Below are 16,120 nucleotides of genomic sequence, written 5' to 3'. Positions count from 1 at the left end.
AAGTTGCAGAAGATCCCATTCAGGATTATCCCAATCACAGATCTTTCAAATATTATCTGGCTTGTTCCTGTCTATGGGTGGCAATGAACCTTTACGTTAAGCTCACATACATACACGCTATGGCTCACATTTCACATTTGCTGCAAAGAATCCTCTCTGTTTTATGTGTCTATGTGTAGACAGCAGCTTCTATGAAAGCCCTGACAGAAATCCTAATGACTTGTTCAAGTCAGGAATAATAAATAATAAGAAAATACTGAGATATCTTGGTTGTAGGCCAGTTAGAAATCCTGCTTTTTGAATAAAAGTAGTCAAGAATCCTACTACGTATATATAAAATCATATTTCATCTGTTTTAAGGACCTTTAAGGGCTGGATGTCCTGACCATGATAGCCCAGGCTAGCCTGATCTTGTAAGATTTGAAAAACTAAGCAGGGATGGCCTTGGTTAATACTTGGATGAGAGACCACCAAGTAAGTCCAGGGTTTCTATCACAGGTACCAGCCCTGGGTTGGAAAATACCTGGAGATTTCAGAGGTGGAGCGGGCTTTGGGGAGGGGAGGAACTTCCAAGGGATATAATACCATACAGTCTACCATCCAAAGTGGCCATTTTCTCCACATGAACTGATCTCTATAACTTGGTGATCAGTTGTAATCCCAGGAGATCCCCAGCCACCACCTGGACACTGGCAACCCTAGTGGATATGCAGGGGCAGGCAATGGCAAACCACCTCTGTTCATCTTTTACCTTGAAAACCATATGGGGTTGCTATCTTTCGCTTTAACTTGATGGCACTTTCTACCAAGAATTGGATGCAACAAGGCAATCGCAGAGGAGGACCATGGCAAACCATCTCTGGACATCTCTTGCCTCGAAAAACCCTGTGGGGTTGCCGAATGTCAGCTGCAATTTGACAGCATTTCCCAAAGAACAAGAAATTGCTTTGTAAAGTCTATTAATACTTTGCTATTAATACAGTTCTTCTTTTCACGTGCAGATACTACATTGGACGTCGTGCATTTATGGTGGTTTCCGATCCAGATATGATCCAGTGGATCTTAGTGGAAGACTTCAGAAGCTTTACTAACAGAATGGTAAGCAGCCAGTGGAGTCATTTCAAGGTTTGCTGCTCTTCAAGGGAGAACAAAATGAGGAAAGCCTGCAAATACATGCAGTTGTTGTTAGTATTTCAGCAGTCTGGTGTTGAGGCAAGCCTCCCCAGAGGGGCACAAGCACTCTTACACATCCATCATCAGAATGATATGTCTGGGTGAGGACAGAGAATGCTAAAACTATAGCGTCTAAGGTTGCACTCCTAAACCCTTTCAGTTCCACTGAAAGCACTGAGACTTACTTCTGAGCAACTGTAAGGCTGGATCCTACTGGTCTGTTCCACTAGTAGCCTTCCCCTGATGTAACAGGCTCGCTTGGATCTGGGAAGTTGTTTTGCATTGGAAGAAGGCACCGCTGTTAGAGGTATGGGGTGTGTGGGATCTAACCCATGCATAAGATTGCACTGTGAGGATGGAGTGCTCCCACTCTAGCCTTAGCCACAGACTCATTTGGTAGCCTCTGGTGAGCTGTTATGTTTCTGCTCTGCCCTTTCATTGTGTTAGAAGAGGTATCAAATGAACTACTGCCCTTTGTGTCCCTTCATCTTCAGTCCTGGAGTAATATCATGCACAGAGCTGCAGTCAAGTTTCTTGAGATGATACATATGAAGAACGTTGAACTCTCAAAATGGGTTCTATAAATGCCTGAGAATTGTACTGTTTCCCCCAAGACTTCTCACCAGGTTGCATGACCTACTGGTGAGTGTCATTGCTTGGGATCTTTGGGGCACACTGCTTATTTGTCACCAACCTCTGACTTCCTACAGATACATATAGGTTGGTTGGATTGGCTTTTTTTGCTATTTTCCTCTGCCTTCTTCCCTCTCTCTTGGCTTGACTTCGCAAACGAAGATTTAAGAAGGGTGCAGTAGTCCACGTCTGCTGCAGGCTTCTTCCCCACATAACAATAAATAGCATAAATTAACTTGATGTTGACACTGTATCTTGTATCATTGTCACTTAGCTGAACCTTGATCCCCCGTGTTCTCTTACAGAAAGAAATGGCTTGACTTTATCCAGAATAAAAAAGTATCATTTCTTGTTTATTGTATTTGAATGCCGTCCTTCTTCCAAGGAATTGGGGTGGCATACATAGGAATTACCCCATTTTATATACATACTAACCCTAAAGTAAGTTTAGAGAGTGATTGATTCAAGATAATTTAGGCAGCTTCATGGCTGAGGAGGGATTTGAACCCAGGACACTTGAACACTCTTCAACGTTATGCAAGCTCAGGAAAGGCATATAGCTCAAAAACCTCCTCCTTCACACGTGCTTATCTTAGAGGTGGTTTTTATTCATTTAGCAGAGGGTCATTATGAAATACTTTGACAACTGCTTAATGTTTTAAGCAAAGTTAAAGACCAACATGATATATGCTGAGCTGTGGGGAGATGCCTTCACTACATTTAACATAAATGCTCTCAGTGGTTAAACTCTGGGGAAAGGACTGACTGGTTAGTGCTTGAAACATCATTCCCCCCCCCCCCCAAAAAAAAACCCTTCCCCAGAACAGTTTTTTTAATTGATTTCAAAATGTTTTGGGTTTTTGGTTTAAATAAAGTAAAAGGTGGAGATACTAACAGATAAAAGTACAAATGGCAATTCAGCTTTTTAAGGGCAAATCTGCCTGGCTAAATTGTAAAGGGGAGGGGCAAGATAGCATTCAGTGTGATAGAATTTGTCATGCAAATTGGAAAGTCCAGAGGCAACTGGGCTCACACCAGGATGAAGAATTCCTTATGACCTCTGCACATGACATCTGTCATCACTGCAAGTTAGCCAGAGCCTGCAAACTTATCCTTCCCTTTCAGCATGTGCTGAATCCTTATGGGAGAGACATACTGTATAATTCCCAAATTAAAGAGCAGCAAGCTTTAACACATGGGGCAATTATATTTTGTGAATCAGGCAGGAAGGGTAAGGAGATGGATACCACAGTTATAAGGATAGGACAGAGGTGGAACAAATGATTTTAGTAGAAATGTTTTCAGTTGATTGAAGAGCAGTGACATGATAGGAGAGAATTCCAGCTGAAAGCTGCAGTACCTCTATGGTTTTTACGTGATTCTCCTTTCCAGCCTTATAGCCTGCTTGTCGGACACTGGGTGTACAAAATTCCATAGACAAGGAAGTTCCCTTTCCCTCTGTCAACAAATACCTGGATAAATTGATTGACCTGTAGAAACGAACCCTTTCTAATCTGCATTGGATTGGTGGGGGTGCAGGGGGACTGAGGAACAGGGCTGTGAGGCACTTTTCAGACTTGGAGTTGTGATAGCATCAGCTAGAGCTCCTAGTGGAGAAAGGTTCTTGTGTAAAATTAATGTGTGCTCTCTCTCACACACACTCTCTCTCTCTCTCACCCCCCCCCCTTTTTTTGAGCTATATTGGGGCTCGCATTAGCTATGTTTTTAGAAGGCCATTATATCCCAGGGCTTAAAAACCACAAGCACAAGCAAACTTGGAGTAGACTCTGATTTCCCTGGCACACTTACTTTGTGTGAGAATATGGGGAGGGCAAGGTTTGGGGAAGAGAAGGAACCTTAGTAGAGTATAGTCCTATAGAGTGCATCCTCTAAAGCAGCCATTTTCTTCCATGGGAACTGAACTTTGTAACCTGAAGATCAGGTGTAATTCCAGAAGATCTCTAGATCTCCATCTAGAGATTCGCAATCCTAATTATCAGTAATGGCATTTATATCTTAGATGACTTTTTAAGTGGCTGATTCAGAGACAGGTATGACAGCTACTTTCAACCCTAAATGGAACCTTCATGTTCAAAGGCAGTCAACCTCTGAATATCAGGTGAAGGAACAACCGAGGGGCACTGCTGCCTTTGTGTCTTGCTGAATGCTTTAAGGGAGGCTTCTAGTTGGCCACAGTATGAATCAGAATATGGAACAGATGGTTATCTTTACAACAGCTCTGTATGGCAGGGACTGGCTGTTTTCTCCTGTATGGTCCTGCCTGGCAATTAAAATCATGATTATTATTATCCATGATGCAAGAGTGGCTTGCCCACTGGAAGAATGGCTAAGAGAGTTGTTGACTGATTCATCCTGGTGATTTTCTGACCCATCTGTTAGCCATTAAGCTGAAGCAGCACATAATTTTCAGCAGCTTCCCGAAGCAGACAAATTTGAATAGTATTTGGGTTGTGCATCAGTGCTTAACTTCTGAAGTGAGAAGTACTGAACTTCCCTGCAGTATCTGGGTGGACTCCATCCGGGTGGACTCCATCTCCAACCTCATCCAAATTATGCATTCTGAGGAAATACCTGACTGGGGGCATAGCTATGGGGATATGTCTGACCACCGTTGCCCTGTCCTTCCATCAGTCCTTCTCTCCTGGACTAATGCAGTGCATGCTATTTGGGGCTACCTTTGAAGAGTGTTCAGAAGCTGCAGCTAGTGCAGAATGTTGTGGCTAGACTGCTGGTTGGGGCCAGCTATTGGAAGCATGCAACCCTGATACTATAGCAGTTACACTGGCTACTGATCTTCTCCCGAGCCCGATTCAAGGTGTTGGTTTTGCCCTTTAAAGTCCTGCATGGCTTGGGACTGGGGTATCTGAAAGACTGTTTTCTCCTGTATGGTCCTGCTGGTGATTAAAATCATGGGAAGATGTACTCCTGACTGTCCCACTAATTAAAGACACTCATTTGGTGGGTACACAAGAGACGGCCTTTTCTGTGGCAGCTGAACAATTTTGCAACAACCCTTCCAGGGAAGGGCTCCTTGGTGGATCTTCAGGGGGCAACTGAAGACAGCTGCATGTAGGACTGCATTTTGATTGATTCAGCTTTTATTATTCACAGTCCTAATTACAGTTTTTAAATTGTGGTATATATGGGTTTTATAATTGGTTTTTATTGTGTTTTTAAAATGTTTTATTTATATTTCAAGCCTCCCTGAGTTCCGCAAGGGAGAAAGGCAGCTAATAAATGTGATTGATGATGATCAGGGGTTTTTTGTAGAACAAGCCCAGCAGGGACTCATTTGCATATTAGGCCACACCCCCTGATACCAAGCCAGCCGGAACTGCATTCCTGCTCAAAAAAAGCCATGATGATGATGATGATAGATGTGTGTGTGTGAGAAAGCGGGGAGAGGGAGATGGTAGGTAGGTAAATAGGTAGGCAGATAGGTAGATCGATGGTATAATGAAGAGCTCCTGCACTTGGGGAGGGGAACTGCAACTTTACTATCCCCCATTATCTCAGGGTGTGATGAAACAATTGCTGCAAGAACTGCTGTTTTATTTGTTTGTTTGCCCATACTTAGTATTAGGAGGGCATCAAACATATTCTGTTCATCTATGGATGCCAGTGTGGGATTGCTATGCTATTACGACCCACATATCCTGGCCATGCAGTAAGTTATAAGCAATGTTCCCTCTAAGCTGCAGAATCCTATGAGCAAAAATTCTACTTTGTGAGCTACTGGCATTAAAGTTGTGAGCTACAGCATGTATTAGTGTGCTCTGGAGTCATCCTTCCTGAGCTAAGATAAAAATGTGTGAGCTGGAGGCTAAAAATCTGTGAGTTATCTTTCACCAACTCAGCTTAGAGGGAACACTGGTCATAAGTCTGAATGAGATGAGGGTTTTAGCACTGGAGCTGGAATTAGAAGTGAAGCAAGAATGCACAGGAACGTGGTGATGTCATGGGGTGTGGCCTAATATGCAAATGAGTTCCTGCTGGGCATTTGCTACCAAAAAAGCCCTGGTAAAATGTATGGCAGGCATAGCATCTTGCAGTTGCCACTCAGACTATGTGTTGCCTGCTTGCTTAACCCATTTTACACCTTTCACATGTAACACAGTAGATCACATCTCACCTTATGGAATGGATTTTTAAAAATACCAACAACAATGCAGCTATTAAGTCTACAAATAAGATGGAGAATGTTTCAGAGAGAGGGAGAGACTAGCATATTCTGGCTAGTAAATGGAAACCTTTCTGTGTGGCTTTTATCAATGTTAATATAAAGCTTTTAGTCAAGAGAGTTTCTGTTTATGTTCCATGAAAATTGCTCCAAGCTAGTCCTTTCCCCTTGCTTTTATATAGAGATTTTGTTTGTTGAGTGTACAAAAAAGCACTAGTGTACATTATGAACACACACAAAACACCCACAACATCCCCTCTGCTGCTATTTTAACCCCCCTCCCCCCCTCCCCACACTGCCCCTAATGCTATGCTGATAAAACAGAGCATAAACTAATTTGGTTTTTGAGAAGAAATGCTGACCACAAAGCTCTGAGAATGCAGTTTCGGCATCCTTGCTATTCCTCTGGTAGGACTTTTCCAGTGGAGGCTGAGGGACGCCTCTGATGTTGCATTACCCTGCACTATTTTTAAAAAAAAATGTATTTGGAAAAGCAGTGAGGAAGTGGCCCAAAACCTGCAGTTTTGTAATGTGGGGAAAGTTGCATACCAGCATGAAGTACTTGTCCCACATTGTCTCTTTTTCCGGAACTGATTCAAAATAAACTCACTTCTGGCCTTTCATATATTACAGCGATTGTGCCCTAGCTTGGTGGCATCCAGCAACAAACCCCACAGGGACTGAACAGCAAATCCTAAACATGCCCCCCAACAGGTGTATCCAGCTTCAGAGCTACTGGTAGCTCACCAGCTGCTGCAGAGTACCTAGTTCAGTTCGGGGAAGACCCAAGAAAAAAAAATCACAGAAAAATCTGTTTTGAAAAAGCTTTTATTTCATAGGCTTTTGTGAAAGTCCAAGGTGTGTTTTCACTGTCTGGAAAAGAAGGTGCACATTTTCAAAAGTCCCTCCAAATTGGCACCATATTCTCTCCATCAACCTCTCCTGGTTACCAATTTCCCCTGCTGTGCCACCAGAGGTCTTTAAAAGAAGTAATTACCTTCTATAGTGCAATAACTTTACAATGACCTATTGCCATGATCTATTAATTCCTTGAATTTCCAGTTTTAGTAGATTTTTTTTTACAAATTTCTAGCTCTTTTAATTGCAGAGATGTAAGAGGACAAGTTTTTGTCTGAATTACCTAGAAAGAACATTGATGAGAAGATGCAAGATGGCTGGAGTAGGCTGGGAATTCACTGTTCAACCAGTGGTGTGGACACTCCCATTGCTGCCACAAACGCCTCTGCATCCACAGCAGCAGCATTAAAAGCAACATGGAGAATCTGCACTGTGTAGATGCAGCTATAGTTATGCATGCCTTTTCACTGTTCTCCACTTCCTGAACCCAGGGCAGAGACAGTATACCTGGGAGATGCCACCTGTGCCTTCAGGCTGCACAGCATCAGACTGCAGTTTCCCCCTTCCTGCTTGCCTTCATCTCAGGCTGGAACTTTGAGAACAGCCAAGGGCTGTGTCCTGCAGGTTGCTTAGGGACTTGACTAGATACAGTCCCTCTCCGTCCTCCCTGCCCTTGACCTCAATTTGCTGCCTCACCTGAGCATAGCGCCACAGACAAAGCACAGTGCTAACAGCTTCTGGGGCTGGCAGGAGCTCCCACTGGCATAGAAAATACCACCATCAATGCTGCTAGCAAGGTGTGCGGTCAGACCTCAACAACCAGCCCTGGGAATTGGCTGATGGTGTAGGAGCTGGGATGCATTTGGTAGAAGTGTGATGGTAGGGAACTGGGATGCCTTGTAGAGTAAACGTGGAAGAAATGCACTAGAATTGCCTGACCCTTTCCAGCATCTATCTGTATATGTTAAAATTTACTCTCTTTTTTTGCAAAAGAATGAGCTCGAGGTTTTTTTATTCACTTGTGGGTTAGTAAATAATTGGATGACAGTTCAGTGAACCTTGCTAAAAGTTTTTTATCAAAGCTGTCTGTGATCAGGTGTCAGGTCTTGGAGCGTTCATGAGATGAATGACCTTAATCTGTTAAATGTGCACTCGCCAGAATACCTTACTTGCTGGAAGGGATTCAGAAAAAAAATCAGTTTAGTTTAATCTGACGAGAGGACTCTTGGAAGGTTCTAATTGGTTTACAACCTGGAAGAGCGGTTCAGTGGTTTAAAAAAAAGCAAGAGGAATCCCCATATGGAACAAAGTTGCACAGTTTAACTCAGTATATTCCACGACGAATTAGCATCAGCAACAACATAATATTTGTGAACAGTTTTTGACATCATAAGCAGCATTTTTAGCATTAGGATGAAATGCTGTGTAGTCACTTATGCTATATAGTCATCTTTTTTCCTGACAGAGGTCTCTGGGGCAACATGATTAAGAATAATCTATTAAGACAATTAAAAATAAGAATCAACAGTCAATATACAAAAGAACAGGTAGTCAATCAATGGCCTTCTTCAGTGGTCAAACAATACGGTTACACAAAATGGCTCCAGACATCACTGTAATAATACAATTGTTTCTTAAACTTGGACCAAGTTGAAATTGTTTTATAATTGATATTCGTGACTTAAGGTTGAGATATAATTCAGAGCCCTTGTTTTAAATAACCTGCTGCCCTGACAGGTACACGATTCTTAAATAGTAATTCAGTTGCATACCTTTCTCTCCTGATCCCCCCCCCCCAAAAAAAAATTAGATGCAATCCAGAGCCAATAGTCTGTAACAGTACACAACTGAAGAAAGCCAGTTCGCCAAAATGCTTTTGATCAGGGTAAAATATGGTCTATGTTTGAAATAACTATGATTTTATTCTTATTTGAGGCTACTACTTGGGCCTACATTTATTTTTATCTAATTTGTAATAAATACATATGTTTTTGTATATTTGGTAATATATTTATGTTTTAAGTTCAGATATAGAACTATTGGGCTTTCACATTCTGACTTCATTAACTTTTTGGTTCTCAATTCATTCCATTGTGCCACCACAGAAGACCCTCTTCTTTAGGGATGGACATGGACCCACTCACGGACCAGATTTCATCATGGACCAGGGTCTGGTCTGTGAGATAGTATGTTCATTTGCATCACTTGTAAACTGCCCATGAACTGCTGTGTTCCCCACAAAGATTTGTGAGGTCCATGGAAGTGGTACATGAGCCAGACATGTTGGTGCCAAGGATTGCCAAGGCAATGGGAGATTGCCTTCCTTTCCCTCACAGAGGCACAAATTGCCTTCCCTTCACTCATGGAAGTATGCCACTGTTGCAGCGCGATTTCAGAGAGGGAAAGGGAGGGCTGTTTAAATGCCCCCCCCCCATCTTTCCTTTCCAGGGCCGTATCTAGTGGGGGGCAGAGGGGTGCTTGGCACTCCTTGGGGAGTGGGTGGAGCAAGCCAGCAACTCCACAGATTGGCTACTTTTACTTACTCAAGCATTACAATACAAAGCTGCCTCGCGTTCCCACATCTGCCCCCTCCCCCTTTAAAGACCTTGCGGTAAGAGATGGAGAGAGGGAGCTGGCAACGCTTCCTTTAAGTCTCACTGTTCTCGCCCCTTCTCTCTGACCCCCCCTGCCCCCTTTCCCCCAGTGCTCCAACCTCCCTGTTCTTGCCACCACTGCTGCTCAGGGAAAGGTCTGCAAGATCTCCTCCTTCCCTGCCATTGCCCACCAGCCCCCTTGGCAGTCGCTGTGTCTTCTTCCCTGGACTTGGCTGCTCAGCACCTGTGTCTCTCTCCCTTCCCTTCTTTTTTCTTTCTTCCAAAGTAGTTTTCCCACCTTGCCCCTTTCACCTCCCACTGTCTCTTCTCCTCCAGAGCTGCATCAACCCCCCCTTCCTTTCCCCCTTCTCCCATGTCACCCTTTAGAACTGTCCTGTTTGGTTCTGGTTTCCACTCCTGGTTAGACTCCTTTACTTTCTCTGGGGCTTTTCCTTTCCTCTCCTCTATGCAGGACTTGTGCCTTGCAAAAGCTTGCTAGGAAAGGATGGGGGGGGGCAGCTGTTCCTTCCTCCTTCTCCACTTCCTTCTCCTTCCTCCTGACATCCTGACCAGTGAGGACAGCCTCTCTCCCCCCCTTCTCTGTTATGTACCAGTCTGAGAGACGCGAGTAGGGCAACATAGTTTATTGCATGGTACAAACACGAGGTAAGAGAGAGGAACACGCGGGCCGGGTCCCGCTTATATACAACTCCGGAACTATTCTACCTGCTGGCCAGTCCAATGCTGGCCAGCCATATTTCCCGCCACTCGCTGTGATTGGCTGGTGATCCGTGCACTCGCGGAGGCATCTGGCCGACGCAGTAGCCTGCGTGGCTTTCGCGTACTAACGCTCCTTAGATGGGCGATATAACGAAATGGTTGCGAGCGCCATACATTACACCCCTCCCCCTTTAGTTAGTACATAATCCTGGAGGTAGGCGGGAGGCCGGCGCTCTCGCGTCGACCGCCGTGGGGCGGCTTGCGGAGTCCTGGGAGCCTCGGCCCCCGGAGTCTCCTCGGGGGCCGGAACCTCTGCGGACTGCGGGCCGAGTTCGGGGTTTTGGGTTGCCTCTGTTGGGGAAGGCAGGGTTGTGGGTGTCGGCAGGGTTGTCGGTGGTTCCTCGGGTCTGGCTTTTTCCCTGGCTTCCGTGGGTTCCTCGGGTAGGGTCCGGCGGCGCATCTGGTCAATGTGCCGCGTAGGATCTGGCCACCCTCCGTGGATACCTCGTAGTGGCGGGAACCCCCGACCCGTAGCACCCGCCCCGCTAACCACTCGGGCCCCGCCGCGTAGTTGCGGGCGAACACTGGGTCCCCTGCAAAGAACCCTCTAGCTGCCTCGCGGACCTCTGGGGACCCTCTTGTGTCCGAGGCTCGGTCGGGGTGCAGCCTGTCAAGCCTTGTGGTGAGCTTGCGCCCCATGAGGAGTTCTGCTGGGCTGACCCCCGTGACAGGGTTTGGGATGACCCTGTTGTCAAAGAGGAAGGCTGCTAGCCTATGGTCCCAATCGCCCTGCACGATCCTGCCCAGGGCCTCTTTGGTGGTGCGGACCATCCGTTCCGCCTGGCCGTTGGTGGCTGGGTGAAAGGGGGCCGACCGGATGTGCCTTATGAGGTACCTCTGGAGGAAAGCCTGGAACTCTCCCGAGGTGAAGGCGGCCCCGTTGACAGAGACCAGGGTGTCCGGGATGCCGTGGGTGCACAGGACCCTGCGCAGGGCTTTGATGGCGGCAGCTGAGGATGTGGACGCCACGGGGATGACCTCCAGCCATTTTGTGTAGGCGTCCACCATTATTAGGAATATCTGTCCCTGGAACGGCCCTGCGAAGTCTAGGTGGAGTCTGGACCATGGTTTCCTTGTGGTCTCCCACCGGGTGGCCGGGGCGCTGGGTGGGTCCGGCCGCGATTCCTGGCACGCCCTGCACCTCCGGACCCAGTCCTCTATTTCCCCGTCCATTCCGGGCCACCACACATAGCTCCTGGCTAGGGCCTTCATCCTTACTATGCCCGGGTGTGTTTCGTGTAGCGATTCCAGGACTCTTTTCTGGAGGGGGGGGGACCACCACCCAGCTTCCCCATAGCAGGCACCCCTTGTGGGCCGCAAGTTCCTCCCGCCTCACTTTGTACGGCTTGAATTCTCCCCCCATGTCCCTTTCTGGCCACCCCCTCACCACCCAGTCGAGCACCCTTGCTAGGGTTTTGTCTTTTCCCGTGGCCTTTGCCACTTCGGCAGCGTGGATGGGCTGGTCTGGGAGTGCCTCTACGGACATCACCTGGTGGGCTGGGTCGGGCCCCGTGTCTGGCAGCGGTAAACGACTGAGTGCATCGGCGTGGCCCATCGCCTTGCCCGCCCTGTGTACCAATGTGTAGGTGTATGAATTTAGGAATTGGTTCCATCTCAGCACCCTTTGGGACAAGATTTGGGGGGTCTGGCGGTCTGGGGCCAGCAGACCCAAGAGCGGCTTGTGGTCGGTCGCTATCGTGAACTTGCGACCGTACAAATAATCGTTAAATTTGTGAACCCCCGCTACAATCGCCAGGGCTTCCTTATCTATTTGAGCGTAATTGCGCTCCGCCGACGTTAGGGTGCGGGAATAGTAGGCGACCGGTACCTCCCGGCCGTCCGATAGTTGGTGCCCCAGAACAGCGCCCACCCCGTATAGCGATGCATCGCATGCTAGAATGACCGGAAGGCGCTCGTCGAAGTGGTGAAGCACCGCGTTAGAGACCAGGACGTCCTTCACTGCCTGGAACGCAGCGGCTTGCTTCTTCCCCCACACCCAAGGAGCTTTTTTGTCCAGTAACCGGTGTAGGGGTTCCGCAATGGCCGCTTTGTGGGGTATGAAAGTGTGATAAAAGTTGAGCACCCCCAGGAAGCTCTGAAGCTCCGCTTTACACGAGGGGGCCGGCGCTTGGACGATGGCCCTGGTTTTCTCCTCCGTCGGGTGGATTCCCTCTGCGTCCACGGCGAATCCCAGGAACTCCACCCGAGGCACCCCCAGCAAACACTTCTCCCTTTTCACCTTAAGTCCAGCGGTTTGAAAACGACGGAGCACCTCCCTGAGACGGTTGCTGAACTCCTCAGGGCCCGGGGCGGCGATTAAAACGTCGTCGAAAAATGGCTGGACTCCTGGGATCCCTTTGAGGAGAGCGTCCATTATACTCTGGAAGATCCCCGGAGCTACGCTGACCCCAAACTGTAGCCGGTTCACCTTGAACGCCCCCCTATGGGTCACAATCGTCTGTGCCTCAGCTGTTTTGGTGTCCACTGGAAGCTGCTGGTAGGCTTGTGCCAAGTCCAGCTTCCCAAAAATCTTGGACCCCGCAAGGGCGGCCAGGACATGGCTGACAACCGGCACTGGGTAGGGGTTATCCTGGAGTGCCTTGTTGATTGTGCACTTGTAGTCGGCACATATCCGCACATCCCCGTTCGGTTTGACCGGAGTCACTATGGGGGTTTCCCACATGGCGTAATCGACCGGCTCTAGGACCCCTTGTGCTACTAGGCGGTCCAACTCTGCCTCGATTTTGGGTTTTAGGGCGAAGGGGACTCTCCTTGCCTTCAGCCGGGTCGGTCTGACCGTTGGGTCGAGTGGCAGGGACATGGCCGGGCCCTTGTAGCTACCCAACGACCCGTCAAAAACCTCTGGGAACTCTCTGCACACCTCCCCGAACCCACCGGCTATGGCCGTTTGTGACACCTCTACTCTGATTCCTAAGGGCCCGAACCATGTGAGGCCCAACAGGGTGGCCAGCGGTCGCTTGACTACCAGGATATCTAGCGGCCCTCTGAAGGACCCTCGCTCCACGTGCACCCTCGCCCACCCCGCGATTTGAACCGGGTTTTTCTGAAAGTCCCACAATACAAAATCGGCCGGCCGCAGCTGTCCTCTGTAGCCGGGGTGTAACTGCCTCAGGGTCTCCTCCGCGATTATGGAGATGGAGGAGCCCGAGTCCACCTCCATGAGGCAGGGGGCCCCCTCTATGCGGACCGACACCTTAATCTTGTTGGGGGTGGCTAGGGGCAGGTTCAGTACCTGAAGCGTGGTGGAGGCCGTGGAGTGGGACTCGGCGGCCTCGTGGTGCGTGGTCGGCCGCGGGCGGTGGGACTTGGCTCGGCATGCCCGTGCTATGTGACCAGTCTTCCCGCAGCTCCTGCAGTCCCAGGTCCTGTACTTGCAGTCCCGCCGGTCGTGGGGGTCACCGCAACTAGCGCAGTTCGCTCCTTTGTTGTTGCGTTGGTTCGATCTTTCGTTTGCCCGGGGCCGCTGTGGGGCTCGGGAGGCTGGTCTTGCAGCGCGGTGCAGCTGGAGTGCTTCTCCCTCGTCCTGGTGGTGGGGGTCCAGCTCCTCGTGGTGGACGGCTTCCGACTTGGCCCGGGAGAACGTCCGGGTGGCGCGCTCGAAGGCCACGGCCTCGCTGAAGGCGCCCTGAAGCGTGAGCTCTTCCTTTGCGAAGAGCTTTTGCTGGAGCCTCTCGTCGCGGAGGCCCCAGGCGAACCGATCGGCCAGGGTCTCTTCCAAGTTCGGGAAGTTGCAGCTTCCGGCGATCTGGCGCAGGGCGGCCAGGTAGTCCGCAGCTGATTCTCCCTGGGCCTGGTCCCTCTTGTGGAAGAGGAACCGTCGGGCCACCCGCGACGGCTGCGGCAGGAAATGGCCCGTGAGGAGGCAGACGACCTGTGTGTACGTTTTCTCTGTGAGGCGAGCGGGCGCCGAGAGACCCTTTGCGATCTCGAAGGTGGCGGCCCCGCAGACGCTCAGGAGAACGTCCCGCTTCATGCCGTCCTCGGTTACTCGATTCGCCCTCAGGTAGCAATCGACTCTCTCCGAATAGGATTCCCATCCCTCAGGATTCGTGTGGTCGAAAGCTTCGATGTGACCGGTGTTCCCGCTGGGGCTGGCCATGGTGGCAGTCGTTGCGAAGTGGCGATTCAGCGATGAAGCGATGGACGGCGCGTTGCCCGTGAGTCTCCTTCGTAGCCCTTGGCCGAAGGGCTAAGATCCCACCTTCGTCGCCACTGTTATGTACCAGTCTGAGAGACGCGAGTAGGGCAACATAGTTTATTGCATGGTACAAACACGAGGTAAGAGAGAGGAACACGCGGGCCGGGTCCCGCTTATATACAACTCCGGAACTATTCTACCTGCTGGCCAGTCCAATGCTGGCCAGCCATATTTCCCGCCACTCGCTGTGATTGGCTGGTGATCCGTGCACTCGCGGAGGCATCTGGCCGACGCAGTAGCCTGCATGGCTTTCGCGTACTAACGCTCCTTAGATGGGCGATATAACGAAATGGTTGCGAGCGCCATACATTACATTCTCTTTCTCTCTGTCTGTTTCCTTTCCTTTGTTTCTCTCCTTTCCTTCTTTTCACCTTAGAGAAAACTACTTTGCATTAGTTTGAGATAAATGATCCCACCCCCTGCTTTATTTTTGCAAACACCTTTTCCACATGGTAAGTTCTATTAATTTCAGTGATGTTTACATTTCCACTAAGTAGCTTTCCTCTGAAGTCCTGCCATGCTGGAAAAGCTCTTCTTATCGTGAGGATGGTATGTATAGTTATTTTGGTCCCCCCCACCCGTTTGCTGCCCTGTTGCATCAACTTCCTGTGAAAACCACTGACCACCAGCTATATGTAGCTCATTCCACTGTCCCTCATTCCTCATCTGAAGAAGTGTGCGTGCACATGAAAGCTTACATTCTGAATAAAACTTTGTTGGTCTTAAAGGTACTACTTGACTCCTACTTTGTTCTATTGCTTCAGACCAACACGGCTGCCCACCTGGATCTTTTTGTGAAAAGCTTTAGGATGATGATTATTCTTTTTCTTTCTCACACCCCTCTCCCTCCAATCCCACAGTTCGGTGAAGGATGCTTGTGAGGCTGCTGCTTTGATGCATTCAACTTCCTGTGCAAAGCCCCTTGCATTGGGATGATTATTCATTCTTCTACTCCTGCCCTTGGTGCATCAACTTCCTGTGCAGAATTAATGGGCACGGATGAGGAAAGGCAAGGAGGGAAAATGTTTACCCAACTACAGTGTCCTTCGATGCGAAGGGGGGACATTGCCCTAGTATGCTAGCTTCCTGTGCATTGTGCAGAATCCTTTGCATTTGTGGCAAGGTGAGGGGTGTGTATGGGGTGAACGACTGAGGATACTTGGCCATGTTTCTGCTCATTCGTATCTGCTTCCTGCGCAGCACAGCCAACTTCTTAGGCAAAGGGAAATAAATAAATTTGCTGCACTGAAACATTAAGTAGTCCCTCAGGAGAAGCCTTGAGGTGTCCCCTCCTTCCTCATTCACAGGGAGAGAGGGTGGGGAGTCTGGGTGAAGGGGGGTGGGGCTGGGCTCTCTTTTAGCTTTTGTCTGTGCTTGCCCCTTATTTTCTTTCCCTGGCAAACTCTACCCTGCTCTGTGTTCAACCAGCAGACTCGGAAGAGGCAGAGACAACTTCACTCATTTTCCCCTTGCCAGTGTTTCCACTTGAAACTCTGATCTGATCTGCTTCTCAAAGTAATGCTGATAGGAAAAAAAATCAGGTTTTAAAGGCATAGTTTTGTGTTTCTTACTAAGTAGCCAACTTATGACACATGATTTGTCTCCTAAAATTTAGTTTAAGCCTTTACATTTGTTCCCCCGCCCCCTCTCATTTGTCCAGTG

General features: G+C 48.7%; 1 protein-coding gene across 2 annotated transcripts in view; it reads left to right on the top strand.

The window, feature by feature from the left end:
• The window catches only part of TBXAS1 (thromboxane A synthase 1), a 443,365-nt gene that overhangs the window by 242,636 nt on the left and 184,609 nt on the right, over positions 1-16,120 (top strand). For both annotated transcript variants that reach the window (XM_060245644.1, XM_060245645.1), the window contains one exon: positions 1,002-1,098. In XM_060245644.1, coding sequence (XP_060101627.1) covers positions 1,002-1,098 — 97 coding nt within the window. The remainder of the gene's footprint in view (positions 1-1,001; positions 1,099-16,120) is intronic.

Source organism: Heteronotia binoei, chromosome 8 (assembly GCF_032191835.1).
Source record: "Heteronotia binoei isolate CCM8104 ecotype False Entrance Well chromosome 8, APGP_CSIRO_Hbin_v1, whole genome shotgun sequence".
In the NCBI taxonomy this organism is placed as follows: domain Eukaryota; kingdom Metazoa; phylum Chordata; class Lepidosauria; order Squamata; family Gekkonidae; genus Heteronotia; species Heteronotia binoei.
This window is presented reverse-complemented; position numbering and strand designations above follow the sequence as displayed.